The 21,943-nt window shown below is 42.0% G+C and overlaps 1 protein-coding gene across 1 annotated transcript; it reads left to right on the top strand.

Annotated features, from left to right (window-relative positions):
• Positions 1-531: 531 nt before the first annotated feature.
• On the top strand, positions 532-21,608 carry dpf3 (D4, zinc and double PHD fingers, family 3). Its single transcript, XM_041063898.1, has 12 exons — positions 532-619; positions 8,243-8,403; positions 9,331-9,438; positions 11,656-11,789; positions 12,410-12,505; positions 12,718-12,790; positions 13,248-13,289; positions 14,659-14,796; positions 14,926-15,054; positions 17,896-18,008; positions 18,502-18,583; positions 18,920-21,608. Exons 1-12 carry the CDS (start codon positions 588-590, stop codon positions 18,985-18,987), a joined length of 1,176 nt encoding a protein of 391 aa, XP_040919832.1. The 5' UTR covers positions 532-587; the 3' UTR covers positions 18,988-21,608.
• Positions 21,609-21,943: the final 335 nt, after the last annotated feature.

The raw sequence follows: 21,943 nt of genomic DNA, 5'->3' as shown, positions 1-21,943 counted from the left end.
CCGCCTCCAAAGGTAATCCATTGGCCTATTGCTAAGAATAATATCTGACGTGGCAGGCATTCATCGGTTGTTCTTAGTGAGCGTATCTGCCAAGCATCGGTATGATAAAATGAATATTATGTTATTTTATTTAACTGGATTGACGGATGAAATGTACTGAGGCAGCTGCTCAGAATGTTTAGTTTCTGAACACTTTCTTTGGGCCACTGATAATTTTGAGTTGAGTGAGAAAATTAGTAGCTGTATTATATTATAAATTGGTGGATTATTCTCTAAACAGCCCTTAAAAAAACCCTAACGCAATCAAAACTATTGACAGAACACCCCGATTTAGCTCATGGTGTATCATACTCATGTTATTTTTAAATCTATTAGATGTAAATCAAGTTTATTTAATGGGATTATTCCAATTTAAGGACGGGGACATTGATTTTGACAGACTTCTCTGAAGCCACGCCTAATGCCTTGATGCTGGGGTTGCATTGGTAGGAAGCACAGTGCCCAGGATCGCATTGGCTGTGTGTTTTTTCATAAGGGTCCCAAACTATACAGAGGTTTGGAATATTACGTTACAGTCCTGCAGGAAAATGGCGACTGTCATTCATAATCCACTAAAATCGTAAGTACATTTTTAATATTTCACGAAATGATTGGATGGTTTGATTACATATAGTGACTGCTCATGCGAATTATATATTGTTAAACGCGCGTTTAAATTAGAATCACAAAATTGACACTTTGCCATGTACTTGGACAGTCTCCGTGTATGTGTGTTATCTGCAGGTACCAATGCCTGTTTATGTATTGTGTAATATTAGTATAAAAGCATGCGCTCGTGCACAATCTGCAGAGAAAGCATCCCCGGTCCGCGCGTAAATGTCTGCATTCAGACTTGGTTTCACTTAGACAGAAAGTTGCCATTGTCCACATTCGGCTATATGAACACGGTTGACAGAAAGTTTGCATGCAGAGCTCTTTGTCAGTGCTGGACGGGTGAATTTGCATAGATAATTTCATGCAATTAATGTCACAAAGCGCACATTGAGAGGGCGACTCTCGCTCACTGCGCGGATCGTGAAGTCAAAGAGATGTACACAAAACATAGCGGATTATTGTATGTTATTACACAGTGCTGACCTCCTTTCATGCATTTATGGGAAGAATGCAACGTTAATACCGATTTAAGGGGCGTGCAGTTTCCCTGAAGTTGTTAAAATCTGATGACTTTTAACGGTGTTGATTTGGATGATCTGCGCATGAATTTCTGATTTATAGATTATATCACACAGCCGCATACGTTATCTTTAGTATGCAAACACTGCCAAATATGAAAAAATACCTTATTACTGACTAAGTTATTAATGGACTATGAAAGTATTCAGTGAGCAGGGATTTATTTGTAACTTTCAGCTCTGTTTATGTTAGCTAATGCATGTCTGTCTTTCTGCTGGCTGACAGCAGATGTTTACCACTGATCATGTGGAATGTGCAGAGAGTTAGACTGCTTCACAGAATCTTGTTGTGCAAGAGGCCATATCAATGCTTTCAACAAAGCATGATTTGACAGGAATTTGGTACTTACTTGATTGTTTGTTTTAAGTGGAAGGGTGTGGATTTATGAGACATATATCATCGATCTGTGTTCACTCAAGACAGTTTTGTAATAATGTGCAATAATCCACCTAACATTTTTTGTAAATATTGTAGAGCTAAGTGTTGACAGCCAAAAATGTCTGAATTTGCCACAAAAGAAAATCATTTAACCTGCTGTATTCTACCAAACCAGATCAGGCTGTAGATACTGTAGGTATATGTATGTTTGTTTTTGTGTTTCTGCAGTTGTGCATGTAGAGCAGCAGATTAGGAGCATCCCAATATTCTCCTGGGCCCATCTGTTGAGAGAGAGAGGTACATGTAAAGAAAGAAAGACAGTGATGCTGGGGCGGAGGGAAAGATGGAGGGAGGGAGCCCCATCTGCCCTTCATATACAGCAGGGACCCCCCCCCCCCCCCCCCCCCCCCCCCCCATCCAATATCTGCAAAATGGGAACACAATGTGTGTATGTGTGACTACCAAAACAGACATACATGCGAAAAGCCATGCCACAGTACAAAACTGTATGCGAAATCATAGTGTAGGAGTGTAAGGGCTAATATCACGTAACATGTGAGTTACTAGCCTGGGAAATAATGCTGTGGTCTACTTTCCAGGCAGCACAGATGTGTGAGTCCACTGTCTGTTTGAAACAATGGGGCATACTTGTCATCTGTCCTCAGGATGTGGCCGGTAAATCATATGCAGTCAATAAGGACATGGTAATGATCTAGCCCTCCTCTCCTGCTAGTGCTCAGCTCTGAAAGATGAATTACGACCGTCAGCAGCTGGCAGTAAATACGTCTGGCTTTCTAGACTCATTCAGTCATATTTAACCGTGCGTATTTACTTGATTTATCTAAACTCTCATTTTTACAAAGACTTCTTTGTTATGAAAACCTGGAAGGCCGTGTGGGATGGGACTTAATGAAGAGCTGACATGAGAAGTATTCAAATGAGTCACGTAATTCATATGCAGAGATGTGTTTATGTGCATAATTAGTGTCCATTCTACCTTCGCTCTTGTCATTAGGTTTGGATTTATAATGAACCAAAGAACTCAGGTGGAAAATGGTGTGGCTGTGTTTGCATGAGGATAGAAAGGATGTGGGATGTGATTTGGGGGAATGAAAGGAGAAGAAAGCGGGAGGGAGGTCAGTGTGTTTGGGATTGTCTGTATTGTGTATGTTTGTTATGTGCGTGGGCATGCGCTGTGCGCCCCTCCCCCCAATTTACGTGAGAGGGAGCGTGGGTGAATGATGGAGGTTTGCGGGTGGGTGGGTAGGGGGGTAGACTGTCTGGCTGCATTTACTGCATACATTTATACTACACCCTCAGCACAGAGGCGAACCCTGGCCTTTGTCTATCTGAGCCCAGGGACTGAGAATGTCCGGGAATGGTTTCCAGGCGTGGGGAATTAAATGGCCAGGAACATTTTTTATAGAAAGCTCTGTGCAGTGATCAATCCTTTTCCCCCATTCTGCACATAGAGCTGGCACATGTTCCTCTCCTTATCTTTTTTTTTGTGTGTGTGTGTGTGTGTGTGTGTGTGTGTGTGTGTGTGTGTGTGTGCGTGTGCCTGACAGGTGAAATGTGACTATGTGTTGTTCTTCACATATCAAATAGGAATCTTGTGCTTTGGAGACACATTTTCTCATATTTCCCCCAGTGACCCTGTGCTGAGTTGAAGTGACTTATCGTTCAGCCCACGTCGCCAGCTCACACTCCTTCACCTCACCCGCCTTCAGCGTCTCTACCTCCCCACCTCCACAGCAAAACAACAGCAGCATCTGAATCAGGGTTTCCCCTCTGCAACACCCTTTCCTCTTTAGCTGCTTGGTCTACCCACCACCCCACCCCGCCTCCGACTGAACCCTGCACCTTTCCCTTTTATTCCCTTTGTGTGACTGTTTGCGCACGGACAAGCGTGTGTGTGAGAGTGCGCTCGTGAGTACACACATCCGCGAGTTGGAGAAAAAATGAGTGTGTCAGGGTTTGAAAGGGAACACGTGTGCCCCGGGACACATCGGACCCCTCCTCTTCCCTCCCCTTCTGCCCCGTTGGCTCCTCCTCCTCCTCCTCTATGTCTTCCCCACTGTCTGCTTTACCCACTTGGCCTACTAAATGCCACAAAGACGCCTATCAGTGCCCATATGCTGTTGCCCTTTCCTGCACTTCTGTTGGGGCCTCTTGCTAATTCTTCGCCCAGACTGGAGTTCATGTGGTCTCACTATCTTGTTCCCAGATAAACCTCCACCATTCCCTGACACATAAGCTGTGTTCAAAATTTCCTTGGGCAGATTTCCAAGCTTTATTACTAAGACGCCTCTGTGTGAATTATGTCATCCAGTTAGTTAGAGTGAAATCCACACAACTTTTGCATCTTACCAGAAACTGATGTTAGTATTTAAATTTCAAATTCAATCTGTTTTCTGAGATGAACACCTAAAACCTTTCATTTTTACATTATAATAAGAAAACTTAAAAACAAAATGTTTTTTATTTTATAATTCTGTGCCTGTCTGTGTCTTGAATTGATTTTGATCCTCCTAAAGGCCTGGATGCTGTAACCTTAGCCATCAGCCGAGATGATGCTTCAAAGTACAGAGCTCATTAAAATGATTGACAAAGGTGTGATTATGGTCAACTGAGGCGAGGAGGACAAGACTGACAAAACGCCTCAGGGAAATTTTTTTGTTTTGTTTTGTTTAGCTTTTTTTGCTTTAATCTAATACAGCAAAACGGGAGCTATGGTACCCATAATTTCAAAAAAATTAAAAAAGCAGGGCTGCTGATTATTTCCTCAATTAATTGAATAATTATATGGCCTGAAAATGTCAGAAAATAGTAAAATATGCTCATTATAATTTGCCAGAGCTCAGTGTGACATATTTAAATAAATCTGACCAACAATCATACTATCGTATTAACAAAGAAAATCAACAAATCCTCACAGTTAAGAAGTTAATGAAAAATTAACTTGACAAATCGACAAAAGTGATAAAAGTTGACAAAAGTAGGAAACTGAGATGTGTCACATGAAACTTTTTAGAACTTGATGAACACAAGATAAGTGTGACAGTGATTTATTATGCCATTAAGTGATTTTAGTGATTAATTATTCTATTTTGCAAGGAGGAAAAAAAGGTGCTGTGAATGATACATAGTGAGAGTAAGATTGATGGAGAGGAATGACAGCAGACATGCAAACACAAAGGCTGATACATAGAACTTCCACTCCCCCTCGGCTAAGGATTAAGTGTATGTTTGAATATTCATAATGTTCACTCAGAATGTTCAGAAGCTCTTCCTTCATACTCAGCTCAGGGTCTTTGGGAGCGTGTGTGACTCTATTGGCCCACCTGAAGTTCAATGCAAATGAAATTAGCACCTCAGTTGTCCAGTGATGTCTCCCTATGGCTGTGATAAATCATTCATGGGCACCTGCAAGGGTGACAGCCCTTGATGTCCAAACAGAGAACAAAAGAGGAAATTGAAATTCAGAGAGGCTCCTGCTCTCCTCTCATTTCTTCCTCCCCTCTCCTCTCTATTTCTATAAGCTTTTACCTGGAAACATTGACCTGTAAACGATTAGCATTAGCTGATGAAATGGCCCATCATTGCTTCTGTACTTGGCAGTGATAAGAGTGACCATCACACACAAAGCCTCTCTCTGTGCAAGTATGGGAGCAATTGAGACAATCACAGTGGTACACACACACACACACACACACACACACACACACACACACACACACACACACACACACACACACACACACACACACACACACACGCATGTATGCACGCACACGCACACACACACACACACACACACAAACACACACACACACACACACTGCAACTGTAGATTCCATCAGTATCCAGGAAGCTGTTGACCAAGTGGAATGTGATCTCTGACATGCAAAACTCATCTTACATAAGCACCATCACTAGGATCAGCCATACAGTCGACTAATGGGTACAAACAGGACAGGCTCTTTACCAAGAGTACAGTCTCCGACGGTTGAATCGAGTTCAGAGGGGGTGGGGGAGGATGTCTCAGGTCAGGCAACCCATTGACAGATGGTCCTGGAGGCATACACATACACACATATGCACACACACGGTGTCTCTTTACTCTCACTTAACCAAACGCAGGAACACACCACACAGACAAACTCACAGCAGGCAAACAAGCAGGCACGAACAATCACTTATGTAAGAGTTTATGAAGCCGCCCAGGGACATTATAGAGGCGCTTTGTTGTTGGAAATGGGACAGTAACATACAGGCAATATGGGATGACACAGGGAGGAAAAGAGGGAAAGACAGATGAGGAGAAATGCTTGTAGGTCCAAACACACACACACACACACACACACACACAGACAGACACAGACACTTCAGTTTAGGGAACAAAGAGTGACAGCAGAGATAACGCTTTACCTCTGGGAATGTGAGTTATGTGACAGGAAGTCTCTTCTGGAGATTTGGATTTGAATAGATAACTGTGACTGCCGGTTTGTCATATTGTAAAAAAAAATGCAGCACCAAAAACACCAGCTGCACTCCTCATTACTGTAGGTTTCCTAACAAAAAAAAAAAAAAACGCCACGTGTTTCAGCCCAGACGTTATACATACATACACTGTGGCACTGCAGGTGCACCCAGAGCAACAAGAGGTTTTACTTTTTACTTGTGCTGCTGCTGCAAATACAGTTTATTACTACTGTAACAAACTGTGTGAACAGATGCATCAATGATTTGGATGACTTCTGGTGTACATCACTAGTGCTGATTTCTCTGCTAAAAATTAAATCTAAATGAGGCAAAGATATCTTTACCTCAAGAAGCAAGATTTTCAATATTTTGGAAAGTTAACTGTTTTTTGCCAACAGCTGGATGAGAAGATAGAAGCCACTTCAGTAAATCTGTGAAGCTGGAGCCGGGAGATGGTTAGCTTAGCATCAAAACTAGAAACTGGGTGGAAACAGATAGCCTGGCTCTCCCTGATGTCAGTCCAAAGCCACTTTTGTTCCAGTGTTGATCAAATTTAACTCCTCTCTTAATAAAATGCAATGCAAGGTAGCTGTTCTGTCCTCTTATATCAAGTTTCTGTCCAGCAGAAAAAAATACACCCACGTGTGATTCCCTCTCAGCACATCTCATCAACTGTCTAAATGTCAAAAGCAGCAAATCTCCCATTCACCTCTGATCTTTGTCCAGATGTGGCAGTAGCCAAAGCTGGGGTGTAATTCACATTTTTACAAGCGTAAAGAAGATGCGATAACGCAGCTGTGAGGTGGGAACCTCATGTGTACTCCACATGTCCAATGTCTCCATTTTGCCTTTTTATTCATATTTTTGTTTTCTCTTTTCTTGTGCAAAGCAAGCACCGTTTTCATCCACGTAGCCTCCTCTGTTAGTTCTCCCTTCCTCTTTTACATGCAGTACCTGGATCACTCCCTCTTGATACTCACTCTACCCTCTCACCCCTCTCCCTTCCCCCTCGTCTTTTTCCTCCTCCATCCACCCTCTGCTCCCTCCACTTCCAAACACTGCACATCTTTGTGAGATTCAGTGTGACCAGAGTGCTGGTCTTTGTCCAGCTTGGCATTCTTTACATATCTCTGTAGAGAATCCACAGAGTGCCCATCTCTCCTTGTGGACAGTCAGAGGGACTGGCAGATAGACGTGTATACACATAAACAAGGACAGACAAGACAAGATGCTGCTGCTTTGGGTATATCTCCAAGAGCAAGAGATCCAAGTGCCATTCTTGAGCCATGTGTGCCCCTGCTGGCTAAAGATCAAATCCTATTACAACAATCTTTCCTCTGTCTCTCTCTCTGGATTTCAGCCATATAATTAAATAAAGTATAAGCAACCCAAGGTGGATATTTCATCTGTGGCAAAAGTGGGATAATTTTGATTCTTGCCTCTAGACTGAGATTGTGGAGGTTATTAATGCCTCACATCCTGATTCATACCCTCTGGTTGGTCGATAGTGTGTATGTGTGTGTGTGTGTTCTGTGGACTTCGACCCAGCCGTCTGACTCATCTATCAGTTTGACGGGATGAAAACATTTCTTCTACTCTTACGATCCATCATGGTTTCCTGTTTGTTTGTGCCTTCACAGCCCTTATTATGCCCCACCTGTGTAGATGTTACTTTTCAGCTCAGCTGTCTCCGTGCTGCATCTGATGTCTGCACTAAATCCAGACTTTACACAACAAACCGAGTCAAAACGTGGAGAGAAGTCTGAGCCTGTTTTATTAAGCTAAAGTTAATCAGGACTGAACAGGCCCGCTCATACTTGAATTGCAGACCATATCAGCTCATCAGCCACTGAGCACATGTTACTGCTATTAACTTTCAAAAAAATGTTAGCATTCAACTGATAGGGCTTCAACAGCAGGAGTGACTCAGAAAGCGGAAATCGAAGCAGCATGCTGCAAATAGCTTGGATCAATAGCAAAAATAAGACTGTTATGTTACTTGTGGGTAACTTGAGTTGCACAAATAAATATCTTTTTCAATCTACTTCAGATGCTGAATGAATGGGGCAGTTGTTGCGGAGGTAAATGATAATGAGCCTGATACTTCTCTCTCTGTCTGTCTGTCTGTCTGTCTGTCTGTGTTCAGGCTGGGTGACCAGTTCTACAAGGAGGCCATCGAACACTGTCGCAGCTACAATGCCCGTCTCTGTGCCGAGCGCAGCGTGCGCATGCCCTTCCTGGACTCACAAACTGGTGTGGCACAGAACAACTGCTACATCTGGATGGAAAAGCGCCACCGCCAGCCAGGTGAGAAACACTGTAATCTTGTTTTGAATGCGCAGACATGAGAGTGGCATCAATCTTCTCATCTAACTCCCAGCAAGACAACAAATAAGCAAACACGTATAAATATTAATGATGGACAGGATGGATTTATAGATCTCCTCCCTCAATACAAAAAAAATATAAAATTTCAACATGTTGTATATTTCATGAGTTGCTACTTGCTCATTTTTCCTGAGATGCACAGTCAGCATGCGTTCTTCACATCTGGGTCGCCTGTACAGCCAAAGGGAACAATCTGCTCTTTACCAAGAGCTGGACACAAATAGCCTGCTCTCCATCTTGTATGCAAAGCCCTCCAGGCCACACCCTATACTTTGTGGCAGACCTAACTCACATTATATGCATTTATTCTGGGTTTATCCCTCCCCCCTCCTTTTTCTTGATTTTTTGTCTCTGCCCATGCACACATTTTAAAAAAACCCTTTCTCCCTCCATCTCTGTCTTCTGCTAAGCTAATGGAGGGATATGATTAGACACCAGAGCAGAGACCAGAATATTCGAATAAAGTACAAGAAGCCTGCTTTGCTGAAATAGTGATAAGGCACTATTATTTAAATAGTGAATTGGAGTGAAACTGAATATAACCATTCTCCGCATTAAGTAACCATTTTGCACTGTCATATCTGATAAACTAGATTTGGATTCTTGACTGGATATCACAAAATAAGTGGACCCTTAGCCTGAGCGCTGAAATCAGGACATATTAAGCAAGACTAGTCCTCTATGTGTATTTTTTGTGTGTGTGGCTGTGTGAACATGTGTGTGGAGGGGTCTCAGTGAAAGTTTTATTAAAATAGTAAGCTCGCCAATGGTTGTTAAAATTCTTCCTGTGCGGCTGTGTGTCTGCTTGTGTGTGCGTATACTATCCGCATGTGTGTGTGTGTCCAGGCCAGGCAGCAGGACAGATGTATACCTACCCTGCTCGTTGCTGGAGGAAGAAGAGGCGACTCCACCCTCCTCTGGATCCCCAGCTCCGCCTGTGTGAGCTGCGACTAGGTAAGACAAACAGCACACACACACACACAGAGCCCCAGCAGCACACTGACATGCATACACAGTGAAAAGCCATGAACACAGCAATACTGACCATACAGTAAGTGGTGCACCCTCTCATTTTTGCAGTCAGACCTCCTTTACTTAAATGCACATACATGTTGTGTTTGTGCCCTTGGTGCTCTTGTGTAGCTACACAGAGCTTTAGGCGTGCTCAGTGGCGTTAATGCTCGCTATCTGACCATCTGGCTCTGGTTAGCCCGTCTCTCTCGCCAGGTCCCCAGGTTCATTCTCTCCCCTGAATCAATGCCTCCTCTCACTGTTCTCTGGCAGTAGACACACACGCATATACACACACACACTCGCGCATACATGAGCACACAAACACCCCCACACAAGACTCTTGCTCTTGTTCTTACGGCACAGAAGCACCCTAACTGGGCCTCTATAATCATTTGTCCATGAGGCATTAGAATGTAAGTCTTATGAGGTAGAAGGGTGTGCTTTTTTTGTATGTGTATGTGCCTATGTGTGTGTGTGTGTGTGTGTGTGTGTGTGTGTGTGTGTGTGTGTGTGTGTGTGTGTGTGTGTGTGTGTGTGTGTGTGTGCGTGTGTGTGTGTGTGCATGTGTGTGTGTGCATACATGCATGCATATGTCTGTGCTATTGGGGATTTTAGCAAAGGAATGCCCCAGGAACCTAATATGTGGGAGGCATAAAGGCAGGTCTTTGTTTCTGCTTTGCCACACCATTGTTTCCCCCTCGCTGTCTTCCAGACGCAATATAATACTTCAGAGCTTTCCACCGAGAACGATTCAACTTTAAGCAGAGGACAGAGTCATTTTCAGGAAAAAAAAAAAAGAGAAGAAACTCTCCAGAGCTGCAACCAACCAGCAACCAAAGCACATAAAGAGAGAGAAAACTATCAATATACTGTAGTTAGTTAGCAAGGGCAGGAAAGCCTTTGTAGCTGAGGGTGAAACACTAGAAGCCTACAGTTTTGTTTTCCTGAGATCCAATTCTGCAGTTTGGCCCAGATATCTATCATAACACGACAGAGGAATGTGAGTGCTCCTCTCTCGGGCTTTTGGAAATGCTTTATGTTTATTTAATGCTTCCTGAGCAGAGAGGTTTGTCTGAGTGTGTGAAGATACACAGAGGCTCTGTCGCAAGGTTACTTAGAAAGAGTTTGAAACCGGAATTTAATTCCTCGTTTTTGTAGATCCTCTGCTTTTTTCTTTTACATGTCACTGCTCAAGTCAGGGACTGCGCCTCAGCAGCCATTTTGCTTCCCTTAGTATAAACCCCTTGTTTAAGCTGCTGAGAGTGTCAAAAAGGTGCAAGCTCATGCATGAGGGTATGCGACACTGAGGGCTGTTTACGTACATTTTTGGGACGTTAGCAGGGATGGTGCCAGTCTATTGACGTTTAGCTGAAAAGGAAATTCAGATTAATTTGATTTAATTGTGTGTATATGAATGTTTGTTCATGTGTGCCTGGAGTGGAGGATGCTCTCTGCTTTTTGCTGGCAGAGCAAAACATTCAGCTCCAGTTATTCTCTCCCTGTTTGCCCCAGAGAGTAAAACAAGAGGTGAGGAGGTTATAAAAGGGGAAGAAGATGGGCACAGAAAATGGGGGGAGAGGAAAGCAAAGGAAAGAGGGATTTCAGTATAAAAGAGAAAGGGGGGTGTCAGCAGAGAACAGAGGTGAAGGAGGAGGCATATAGTGTATGGTGGGGGTAAGAAGGAGGAGGGAAAAGAGGAGTCAGAGTGGCACTGCAGCTCTGTATTCAATAAGAGTGTCTTACAGCTTCAGTAGCCCAGCTCACTCCCTGCCTTTCTTATCACATCCCTACTTTCATTCTGTTTTCATCCTGGTATTAGAGTTCAAAGACGAGGACAGAGAGTCAATGTTGCAGCAAGTTCATCTCTACGGAAATGAAAAGAGGGAGAGGAAGAAAGATAACGTAAATTGGCAAAGGCAAGAAGAGAGAGTGAGATATAATTTAGGTTTACAAGCAGCGTTTTCTTATGTTTTTCTTCATTATTTCCTTTCTTGCTGTGCACCTGGTGCAACTTAGGTTTTTTCAGAGAGCCTGAATCTGGTAGCCTGCCCTGCCACTGTTACTAAAACTTCCTTTATTACCTATAGAGAACAGACACACACACACACCTTCCATCTGAAGTACTTTTCTCTTTCTCCACTGCCATGTCCTTCTCAGAGGCCGAGCTAGCCCCCAAGCGTGAGGTGCCCCCGGGGGAGGCCACAGCCTTGGAGGCCCTCCTGAGGGGGGACAGCCTGCTGGAGAAAAAAAACAGCATCAGTAAGGAAGAGGAGACATTGCTGGAAATACAGGTATTTTGTTATGTTTATTGTGTATCAGACATCATTAAAGTAGAATCTGTGTTCTGTATTAGTAGATGCAGATCCTGTGTAGAAGTACACAAACAAGTGCACCTGTATTTAGCATTTCTAGACACAGCATGACCTGAATGACTCTTGAATCTGTTTGTGAATCTTCACAGACACTCATGGTCACATTTGATCAGGGTGCCTTGATCCATATTAAACATATGAGGTCTTAACAGTAAGTGAATTTAATAATACTAATTCATCAGTATTCCTTTGCTCATCATCCCGGTCTCTCTCTCTCCTTACTCACTTGGGTGAAAAAAACATTTGACAGATATTAAATGTGATAGTAGCATTAGTATTAAAATGAATAATTTCACTATGGGTGAGTGTTCTATGATGTCAACAGTATTTCACCCACACGTCAAGTGTCACCAGAAAATTCCTGTCCTGTCCCTGACATCAGCGTTACAAAGAAATAAAACAGTTAGAAATGAAGTCAGTGTTTGCAACTGAGAGCAGTAGAAATATCAGAACATTAATCCATACCTCTGTGTTTCAGTCTTCACCCTCTTTTCACACCTAACCCTCTCTATTTCTTCTTGTGTGTTTGCACTCTATAGAGAGTACTGGAGGCGGAAGAAAATGGGGACGGTTTCCATGATGATGAAGACTTTGAACTGGATACTCCAAAGAGAAAGAACAGAAACAGAGGCAAAGTGAGTGTCAGAGACAGAAACATAGATTTTACGTGTGGAGTTGGAAAGAAAAGTGATAACACAGTTTCATTAACACAAAAAAGTAAACTAAGACTCTACAGCAAGGATTGGATATTTAGGCGCATCAGTGCTTTTAGCTAAATAACATTTTGTGTTGGAATATTCCTGTGTTGGAGGATTACATATCAGATGAATGTTATGTTTCCTTTCAGAACAGAGGATCAAGTCGCAGGAGGACAGAGCCTGTTAACATGGATGACCAGGACAAACCTTACGTCTGTGACAGTAAGAGAAAAGAAAGCCTGATTCTTTGTACATCACGTGCCATGAAGTGATCAGGTTGTTAGTTTGTTAGTCAAAGACTCATATTTTATCTGCTGTAACTTAATTTCTTTAGGGTGTATTGTCAGGAAACCTTTCTCTACATGCCTGCTCTAAATTGTTTTTCTAAAACAGAGAAGAATCAATCGGAAGAGTCATTTTCTCTCATCTTCCAGCCAGAGCCTTCTCCTCTTCTGTTTCTAAGAGCAGTCCTCTGCAGCATGAAGAAAGAGTTTGCTGTTAATCCAGACCTGACTAGCATGCCACTTATGTACTTGGACAGAATCCCCCAAGAATGAATTGCCATGGGGATGTGGACAGAGATATCCACATTGACTGAGCCTCAAGCAAATAAATCCTCATTTTGTGTCTTGTTCTGTCTTTCCTTTTATTGTTTGCTTTTGTGTCTTCTCTGTTCCAGATAGATACAAACAAAAGCATAACTCAAAAAAGGCTGAAGAAGGTATCTGAACCTGTCGGCATCTTGTCTTTCTAGGGGCACCTTGAACTTGTCTTTATGATTGGCCTTTTTGCTCATGGGCATCTGGTGTGGGAATGGCTTACCCGAATGCTAATCCTTTGAACATATCTAATGCTTCTAAATGCTTTACGCTAGTACAGGCATCCCCTCCTGCAGTGCAAGCATTGCATGCCACTAACGCTACTCCGTGTGCCTTAATGCTTGCTCATTGCAAGGTATGCAGCAAATGATGCTTTAGCAGCAGCTCAGCTAATGTTGCGCTGAGGGATGCATGTTTCTTAGGCCACTATATAGCTGCTGTGATGTGATCCACAGATGTAGCCATTGTAGAAGTGTTTGGATAATTAAAATCGTTATTAGTCTTTAACCGTGGGCTGGCAGGAGCAATGCAAGTTAATTTATAAAGGGATGGATAGTTTTCCAGCTTAGTGTTATTTGGCCACACTAACTGAAGTTGAGACAGACGTGGCTGCAAAGTGGTAAAACTGTAGCACTGCAATAAGACACTACATAGATGAGAAACTTCTATGATGGCTACAGCTTTATTGTGCTCACTGCCAGGTTCCTCAATTATTCCAAAATCTAGGACAATGCCAGATGAGATATATAGCCTGTGTAAGTGTAATTTTAGTGCACAAAATGCTTGCTTCTTTTCTTTTTATATAAACTATATTTACATAGTAAGTGATGGTGTCACAGTACAGTGACAACGGAATGAAGTTAAGCTCTAATGTTTATGGTTTGCTTATAATAACCGATAGTATCAGTAGTGGTGTAAAAAGCAAGCAAAACTAACCCAAAGAAGTCATTGTTTGTTACAGAAGTTGTAGGCTGATACTTTTAGTACACCTCACTGTGTCCTGTTACTAACTAGATTCTCAAATTTTGTTGTCACATCATCCCAGTGGTCTTCAGTTTTTGTTCATGTCTGCCCTACATCTTTGATTGTCTTGATCTATTAGTTCCCTGTTTTCTGTATCGGTTACATTTTATATTTTGATATATTGTGACAGCACAATTATAGTTAGTGATGCACTTTACTTTTTCCTCCAGATCAAGTTACAGCTGGGGGAGAAGTAACCCTGTCTATAGCAGCACTGGGACAGTCAAGTTAAACTGAACATTTCTACTGTACCTGATTTTTGTAGAGTACAAACCATCAGACATGAATACTGACAGTGAGTTGTATCTGCAAATTTTCATCTTGCGTAAAATCTATTTTTTTTTTCTTTAGTCAGGGATGACAGTTGATTTTGAGCAGTCCACTGTACTAGCTCCTCTATGCTGCACAAATATTTTACATGTTTCTAATGGGCCTGTGATTTTTTTTTTTTTTTTTTTTAATCTGTAGTCTGTGGAAAGCGCTACAAGAACCGGCCTGGCCTGAGCTACCACTACACCCACACTCACCTGGCGGAGGAGGAGGGTGAGGAGGAGAAAGAAACAGAGATGCCCCCATCTCCTCCACAGAGCTCGGACAACCACAAACGTAAGATGCTACATAGAGCAACGGACGTTTTCTGTAAAACTAGCTCCAAAATGCCCTAACACTTTCCTGACAGCAGCACCTTCGATGCACATACTCCTTCCCTTCACATGAGTCTGTTCCTGCTGACAGCTCAGAAAGGCCCAGATGGCGCCATCATCCCCAACGACTACTGTGACTTCTGCCTGGGAGACCAGGACTCCAACAGGAAGACAGGCCAGGCTGAGGAGCTGGTGTCCTGCTCTGACTGTGGACGCTCTGGTGAGTCCCCCAACCTCCACAACTTTTTCCGTTAAAACTTCTGGTTGGCTGACATCACCATTTAGACCACAAGTAATAGCTTTGTTTTCCTGCCAGTCAAATTAGTGGCTTTAATAGCACAGCAGGAGAATTCCACTCAAGTAATAGTTCAGCATATTGAGAAATAGACTTATTTGCTTTGTGATATCAATCTTTAATTTCTCTCTCGTTAGGAAGGAAAATAACCTTGTTTGCCAAGATGTCAAACTATTTCTTTATAAAATATACAAGATTTTCAGAAGTTAATTGTCTGCTGGACTCATACTTTAATTTGTGTCTACTACACATCTCATTTTTGTTTCCCTTTACTTCCTTTTTATCCACAATCTTGTTCATGTGTATTCCTCGCTTCCTTGCGATGTTTATCTTTGCTACATGGACTAAAATGGTGCGTATCTGATGCAGTTTAAGACTGTGCATCAAATATATCTATAAACTAATAATTACATAATTTCTTTGGGTAATATATTACAATATATTGGCCTTCAGAGTTCACAATAATGTTCACAGTTTAGTCTAGTTCACTGAAATACAGCCTCTTAACGATAGTGGTTTCAAGTCATAGTTGTTCAAACCAGCCTGTGTCTTCAGCTGATGATGTAGATTTCATTAGACATTTATGTTGTGAGTTGAGCTTTCATGTTGCTACAGTGCCTTTTCAGTGGGTTATCAATGAGCCTTGTAGACCACGAGAATTGAGAACCACCGCCTGGAACTCTTTGCAATTTTCCATTTTAAATATTATCGATTCATAGGCCCCGCTGCTTGCTTCCATCCTGCATGCTTCTCCATGTCAGCCTCGTCCATCAACAAGGTCTTCTGCCTTTTGACAACATGCCTTCACTCTTTTGTTGCTCAGTTTTCATGCATTATCTTATGGCATATTTGGCTGCTTTTTTTTTTCCTTTTCCCTCTTTTTTTCCCCCCACACTAGCCAAAACCGCATCTGCTGGATATCTCATCAAAACATTTCTCGAATCAGCTCAACCGAGAGTAGGGTTATTCAATTCAGCAAGTGAGATGTTTTCTTGCTACGGTAGAGTTTGTTAGAACAGCTGCGACAGTGTGTGGCCTTATCTGTGTTGCTCTGACGCTGATGTTTTCATGGTAGCTGGAAGAGGAGGAGAGAAGAAGGATGGGAGGAAGATGAGTGCTCTAGAAGAATTGTTCGGCAGCGCGTCAGACAGCGAGGCCTCCACGTTTCATGGCTTTGAAGAAGCAGAGCTGGAAGACATTTTATATTCAGACGATGATGATGCTGTGGCCTACAGCTGATAACAGGACGGCTTGACTAGTTGGACCTGGTGGCGATAAAAATCCTTTTATGATTTAATGTTTTCATTGAGGGAAAACTGAAAAATTGAAGGCACAGACTGGACTACAGAGGCTCCCCTCGAAGACACCTCTACCTGAAAAGTCACCGGATTATTCTGAACTCTTTTATTTACACGTAAAGCCAGCGTCTTCTTGAAAATTTTGTCTCTGATGGATACAGTGGCTTTTTTTTTTACCATGCTCATATGGATTTTACTATTAAGACATTTTCCATTTTTTCATAAACAAAAACTAAACCCCTTACACTCGACCTCGCTTGCCTCAGATAATCAAGCTCGTAGGCTAAACTTCACGGCTACAACCTAATTAAGTCTGGACTGAAAAGGTTAATAGCAGACATGGTGGACCAGAGAAAAAGGAGTAAATTACATGGCTACTAAGGTGGCAGGGGGAGGGATGCACATGGACTCTTGAGTCACGCCATTGGCTAAAGAGGCCAGGTAGCCGAGAGGTAAGAGCCAATTGGCACTCCATTGCTCCTCTCTGTCTTTAAGGACTAGATGCTTTCATTTTGTCAGTAGCTGCTGAGTAGAAATGCTTATCTTAATGCCTGCAGCTAAGTGCTATCCTTTTCAGATGATAGGCCCGTCTATTAATCTATTAATCTATTTCTTCCCTACTGCAATTTCTTGGTTTGATTTGAGAGGCAGACAGCAGCTTTAAATTCTCCTCAGGTCACGTTTGTCTTTACTCCCCAGTCAGAGGCTGACAGGGAACGTGTCTAGATGTAAATCAGTTCATCCCTGATTATGGCTCATTCATGGCTCATTGATACCCCATTGATACCAGGATGATTCAGACAACTACTCATAAGATGCTGACAGCACTGTAAGGCTGTGTGTGTGTGTGTGTGGGGGGGGGGGGGGTTATAAAGGGCAACATGTTTGTTATTATGGCAAGGAAAAAAAGATAATTTTACATGTACCAAAAATCATTCTTCATGTGTTGTCGCGGCTGTAGTTTTAAGGGTAGATGATAGAGTACTACTTGGCTGTGTTTTGCGGCACACACATCACTGCTTGTGTTTTGTTTTTCAGACATACAGTATAATCACTTGTCTTTTGTTGCTAGATTGCTTTTGATGCTACATTTTCATCCAGCTGAATGGACTGTCAGCACTATTGGGTGCAATTACAGTTACTGCTGGCTCTTGTAAAGACAATCTTGGAGTATTTTCTGAATGAAGGCAGAAACAATTTTCTTTTAAAAAATATTGAAAAGACTAATTTACAATATCAAAGAATGACCGGGGCAAACAGATAACAGATGATGTAAATACCATGCTGATGAAATGAACATAAAGATGTTTACAAGTGTGTCAGTCGATTCAGAGCTTCTGCCACCTTATAAACAATTACATAAGAAAACGATACTGACTTTGCTTTGGTAACACTTCTGTCCATCCACTCTGTCCTCCCCTCCTTCCTTCTGCGCTTTTCTCGTCTCTCCTCTCCCGTCCCTTCGCAGGCCACCCCACATGCCTGCAGTTCACCGAGAACATGATGCAGGCGGTGAGGACGTACCAGTGGCAGTGCATCGAGTGCAAGTCCTGCAGTCTCTGTGGAACCTCAGAGAACGATGTAAGTACACTGCAGCAGAGGAAGGATTGTATGAAAACATCAGTGTTCAACTGTTATTTCTAGATTTCATTTTGAATTTGCTTTGAACTGCAACAAATTTGACATGTTTTTCTTTTGATGCTGTGACCTATCCTCAACCGGCACCCAGCCTGTCATTGACAATACGTTACACTGAATTTATGCCAGGCAGATATATATACTTTTAATTCGTATATACTTTACAAATTACCCATGATGTTAGAAGGTTTTCTTTTATATTCCAAATTTAAAAAAAACATAACTCTGTGACTTCTTTTGAAGAAAAAGCCGTATTGTCATGAATCCAGGAGGCAGCCACATCAGCACCCTAGTTTGTTTGTATAGCACCATTTTACACAGATGTAGAACAAAGCGATTTACACAGATTCACACACTGGGGTCTATATTTGGTTTCCTGCCCCCTGTGCACATTTCATACATTATTTAAGATGTTGATTGTGTGCTGCGTGTGTAGGACCAGCTGCTGTTCTGTGATGACTGTGACAGAGGATACCATATGTACTGCCTGAAGCCTCCAATGACCCAGCCTCCTGAAGGTACGGCAGGTTTTATTATACAGTACATCAGTGGATTAATACTATATATGTCATGAGCTGTAGATTTGAAAGCAGCTACAAGTAGAAGCTATATATGGAAAAGAGAAAGAAGGGCAAAGATTTCAGCCTCTCACAGACATGCTCTCTCTCTCTCTCTCTCTCTCTCTCTCTCTCTCTCTCTCTCTCTCTCTCTCTCTCTCTCTCTCTCTCTCTCTCTCTCTCTCTCTCCTCTCTCTCCTCCTCTCTCTCCCTCTCTCTCTCTCTCTCTCCTCCTCCCTCTCCTCCTCTCCCTCTCTCTCTCCCTCTCTCTCTCCCTCTCTCTCCCTCTCTCCACAGGGAGCTGGAGCTGCCATTTGTGTCTGGACCTGTTAAAGGACAAGGCCTCAGCCTTTGGAGAAGCATAAAAACGCCTGGACATTCCTTTCAACACACATATACGCATATATTTGTACATATACATATAACTGTTTGACATGCCAACACGTAAGCAAAAGCTTTATCTCATATAGAATCAAACACACACAGATTCAAACACACTTTCTCTCTCACACACCCACACACTCCAGTGCATTAGCAGGCTCAGGGCAGTTTCCTGTGTGAGGCGCAGAGATCCTCTACCTCTCATATAAGCCAAGCAACACTCCAGATGCAAACGCCATCAACATGCAATCTCGACCATAAGTCAGCTAACAGAAGGTCTGCCATTCAGTCATTTCTCTACCTCACCACTCAGCAGACGGCAAGAATCCAAAGCAAGAATGAAAAAGGCCAATACTGTGTAGAACGTGTGTATGTGAAGTACGTATTGATTTTAAACCAAACGTCTGAAATCTCTGGCTGTTCTCTCCTGATTTTTTTTTTTTTTTTTTGGAAGGTGTTTCTCACAGAGTGTTTGCTGAAGCTGTTTCACTTGCTTCCCTTTGCTGCTCAGGCTCTACAGTGGGGGAACCTGAGTGGGTTTGACTGATGTTTGTTTAAGTTTCTCCTTCCAGCTCTACTCCTCTCTTGTGTTTAAACTTTACGGTGACATTCCTATTTTATATCTGGACAGACTCAACGTTAGTTATGCCATCTTTCACAGTATTTGTCAAGCTTGGTGAAATTTATATCCAACGCTAAGAGGAAATGGGGCAATAAAACAGCCCTGACCATCATTCCTTTTGGAGCGTGTTGACATTTTTAATCCACGTCTGTTTTCTGTATCCTTGCAGTTACTAGGATAGCATGGTGCTCAGTGTGACACTTTTACACAATATTTGATGTGTCTTTGCATAGAATTAAACATTTATTTATGCATTGTTGATAATGGTCCAATGTTACTGTCATGGAGATCATTATTACTGTAAATCAGTGGTTCCCAGGCATTTGCTGTCATGAACCCTTAGCTTAGTCATTAACCCTAAGCTTACTGGCCCTTTACTCTGCATTTTTATCAGCCAGTCACAATACAAAGGCAACCAGTAACAAAAGGAGAGGCCAAGTGGAGTGGGACTGGGATTTTTGTAAACTGTAAACCCACATAGTCTGATAATGTAGTTTGGAGATTTTAGATTACAGCTGCTAGACATACAGTTTAATCCATTCCTTACAGTCTGACACGTGTGTTTTTGGTTTTTTTAAATAACAAACTTCATCAGACCCTTTCTATACTGAGGACCGCTAGGCAAGGTGACAGGCTTGCTAAGCTATGATTGGTCAATTGCTGTTCAGGGGAATGGTTTATTATTAATGTTGGTATGGGTCAAACCTGCGCAGGTCAGGTCAAAATAATCTGCTGTGATAAAAGTCTCCTCACCTTTTATGGTTTCACCCAACATTTTACCCCTGGGTAATGTGCATCCCAGCAATACCTCTGCGCCCCTCCAGAGGGCCCCCACTCCACAGTTTGGGAACCACTGCTGTAAATTATGTGTGTATTATCAATTCTCCAATCATTTCTATTTTCAATAGCCTGTCCATGTCCTGAGGAAGCAGTATTTACTGGTGTGTCCTGTGTGGAAATTGGCATAGTTTATGTAAGAATTTTTACAGTTTTTTTTTTAATGCCTTTATAAACAGATTCATTCTGAATATTCTGCATTTGTTTTACCATGTGAGTAAAGGATGTGTTTAACTGGTTTCCTGTAAAATTGAGAACTAAAAGCTTTGAAAGCCCAATAATGTAATATATGTTTTTGTACTGAGCAAAAATTGGCAGCACTAACTTAATGCTCTCTAGAAACAAGGTTGACCATAAATAGGAGTAAACACCAAGAATAAGCTCTAAAAAGAAAAATAAATGTCCTTAGAATACACATAGTGTACAGGCCTTTACAGGATGTCACATTCTGCATTTGTGTTTTGTTATTGTGAATTTGTATTTGATATTGCTTTTCCACTGACAATCATGAGCTAGCATAGACATATGATGTTTATAACATACAGAGGGTTTTTTTTTTTATATTGTGCTTTTCCATGGCGGGTATAATGACCCTTTGTGTCTTCCTTTTGAAAATGTCTTGGGTGTCATTCTTATTTGATGCCATCACCTACAGTGATTTAAATTCTGTGTTGTATTTTGTTAAAGTAAAAGTTATGTTTTGTGTTGAAAAAAGAAAAAAAACTTTTCCATCATTTGTTTTCTCGTACACCGTCTATGAGCCAGAGGTTTCCCAGTTATCTTCAGTCTACTGGTTTCCCATCTTTCCTTTAAAGTGTATTTACAGAAATTCTCTTTGAAATGTTTCTGTTCCTTTTCAATAATCCATTACCAGGAAACACTAATGCTGTATAGACAAACTGAAAATAGGCGCTGAGTGTTTATATGGCTCTGGCCAAGATGGCTGTGTCTGATATGAATCAGTTATAACTGAATGAGCAGACCAGCTGTCATTTCACCTTTATTTTCCCCCAATGATATAACTGCCACTCTGTCTGGTAACATCTTTGTGTACTACCACAGGGACACAGAATAAACTTGCAGGTCACAACCATGTGACTGTCTTTTCCAGTGTTAATTTGCTTGTTCAGCTAATGTAGTGGGTCCAAAACTTTTTCACTACTTTAGGCCAACAGATATTTATTCTAGGTTTGTTTTTTATACACACACACACACACACACACACACACACACACACACACACACACACACACACACACACACACACACACACACACACACACACACACACACACCACTTTCTATTATTGGAAAAGCTAGATAAGCACAGGTAGGTATGTACATCATGTAACCACTAGGGGGCACTATTGGACTGGAGTAAATCTCCAGCTCACATAGGACATGTGCATGGATGCATGAAAATTTAAACGTAAATAATGGCATTTGTCATATTTTTAAACAGGAAGCTGTAGTGGCATCAC

The sequence above is a fragment of the Toxotes jaculatrix genome, chromosome 19 (genome assembly GCF_017976425.1).
Source record: "Toxotes jaculatrix isolate fToxJac2 chromosome 19, fToxJac2.pri, whole genome shotgun sequence".
Lineage (NCBI taxonomy): Eukaryota > Metazoa > Chordata > Actinopteri > Toxotidae > Toxotes > Toxotes jaculatrix.
Note: the sequence above shows the minus strand (reverse complement) of the source record. Positions and strands in the feature narration are given on the sequence as shown.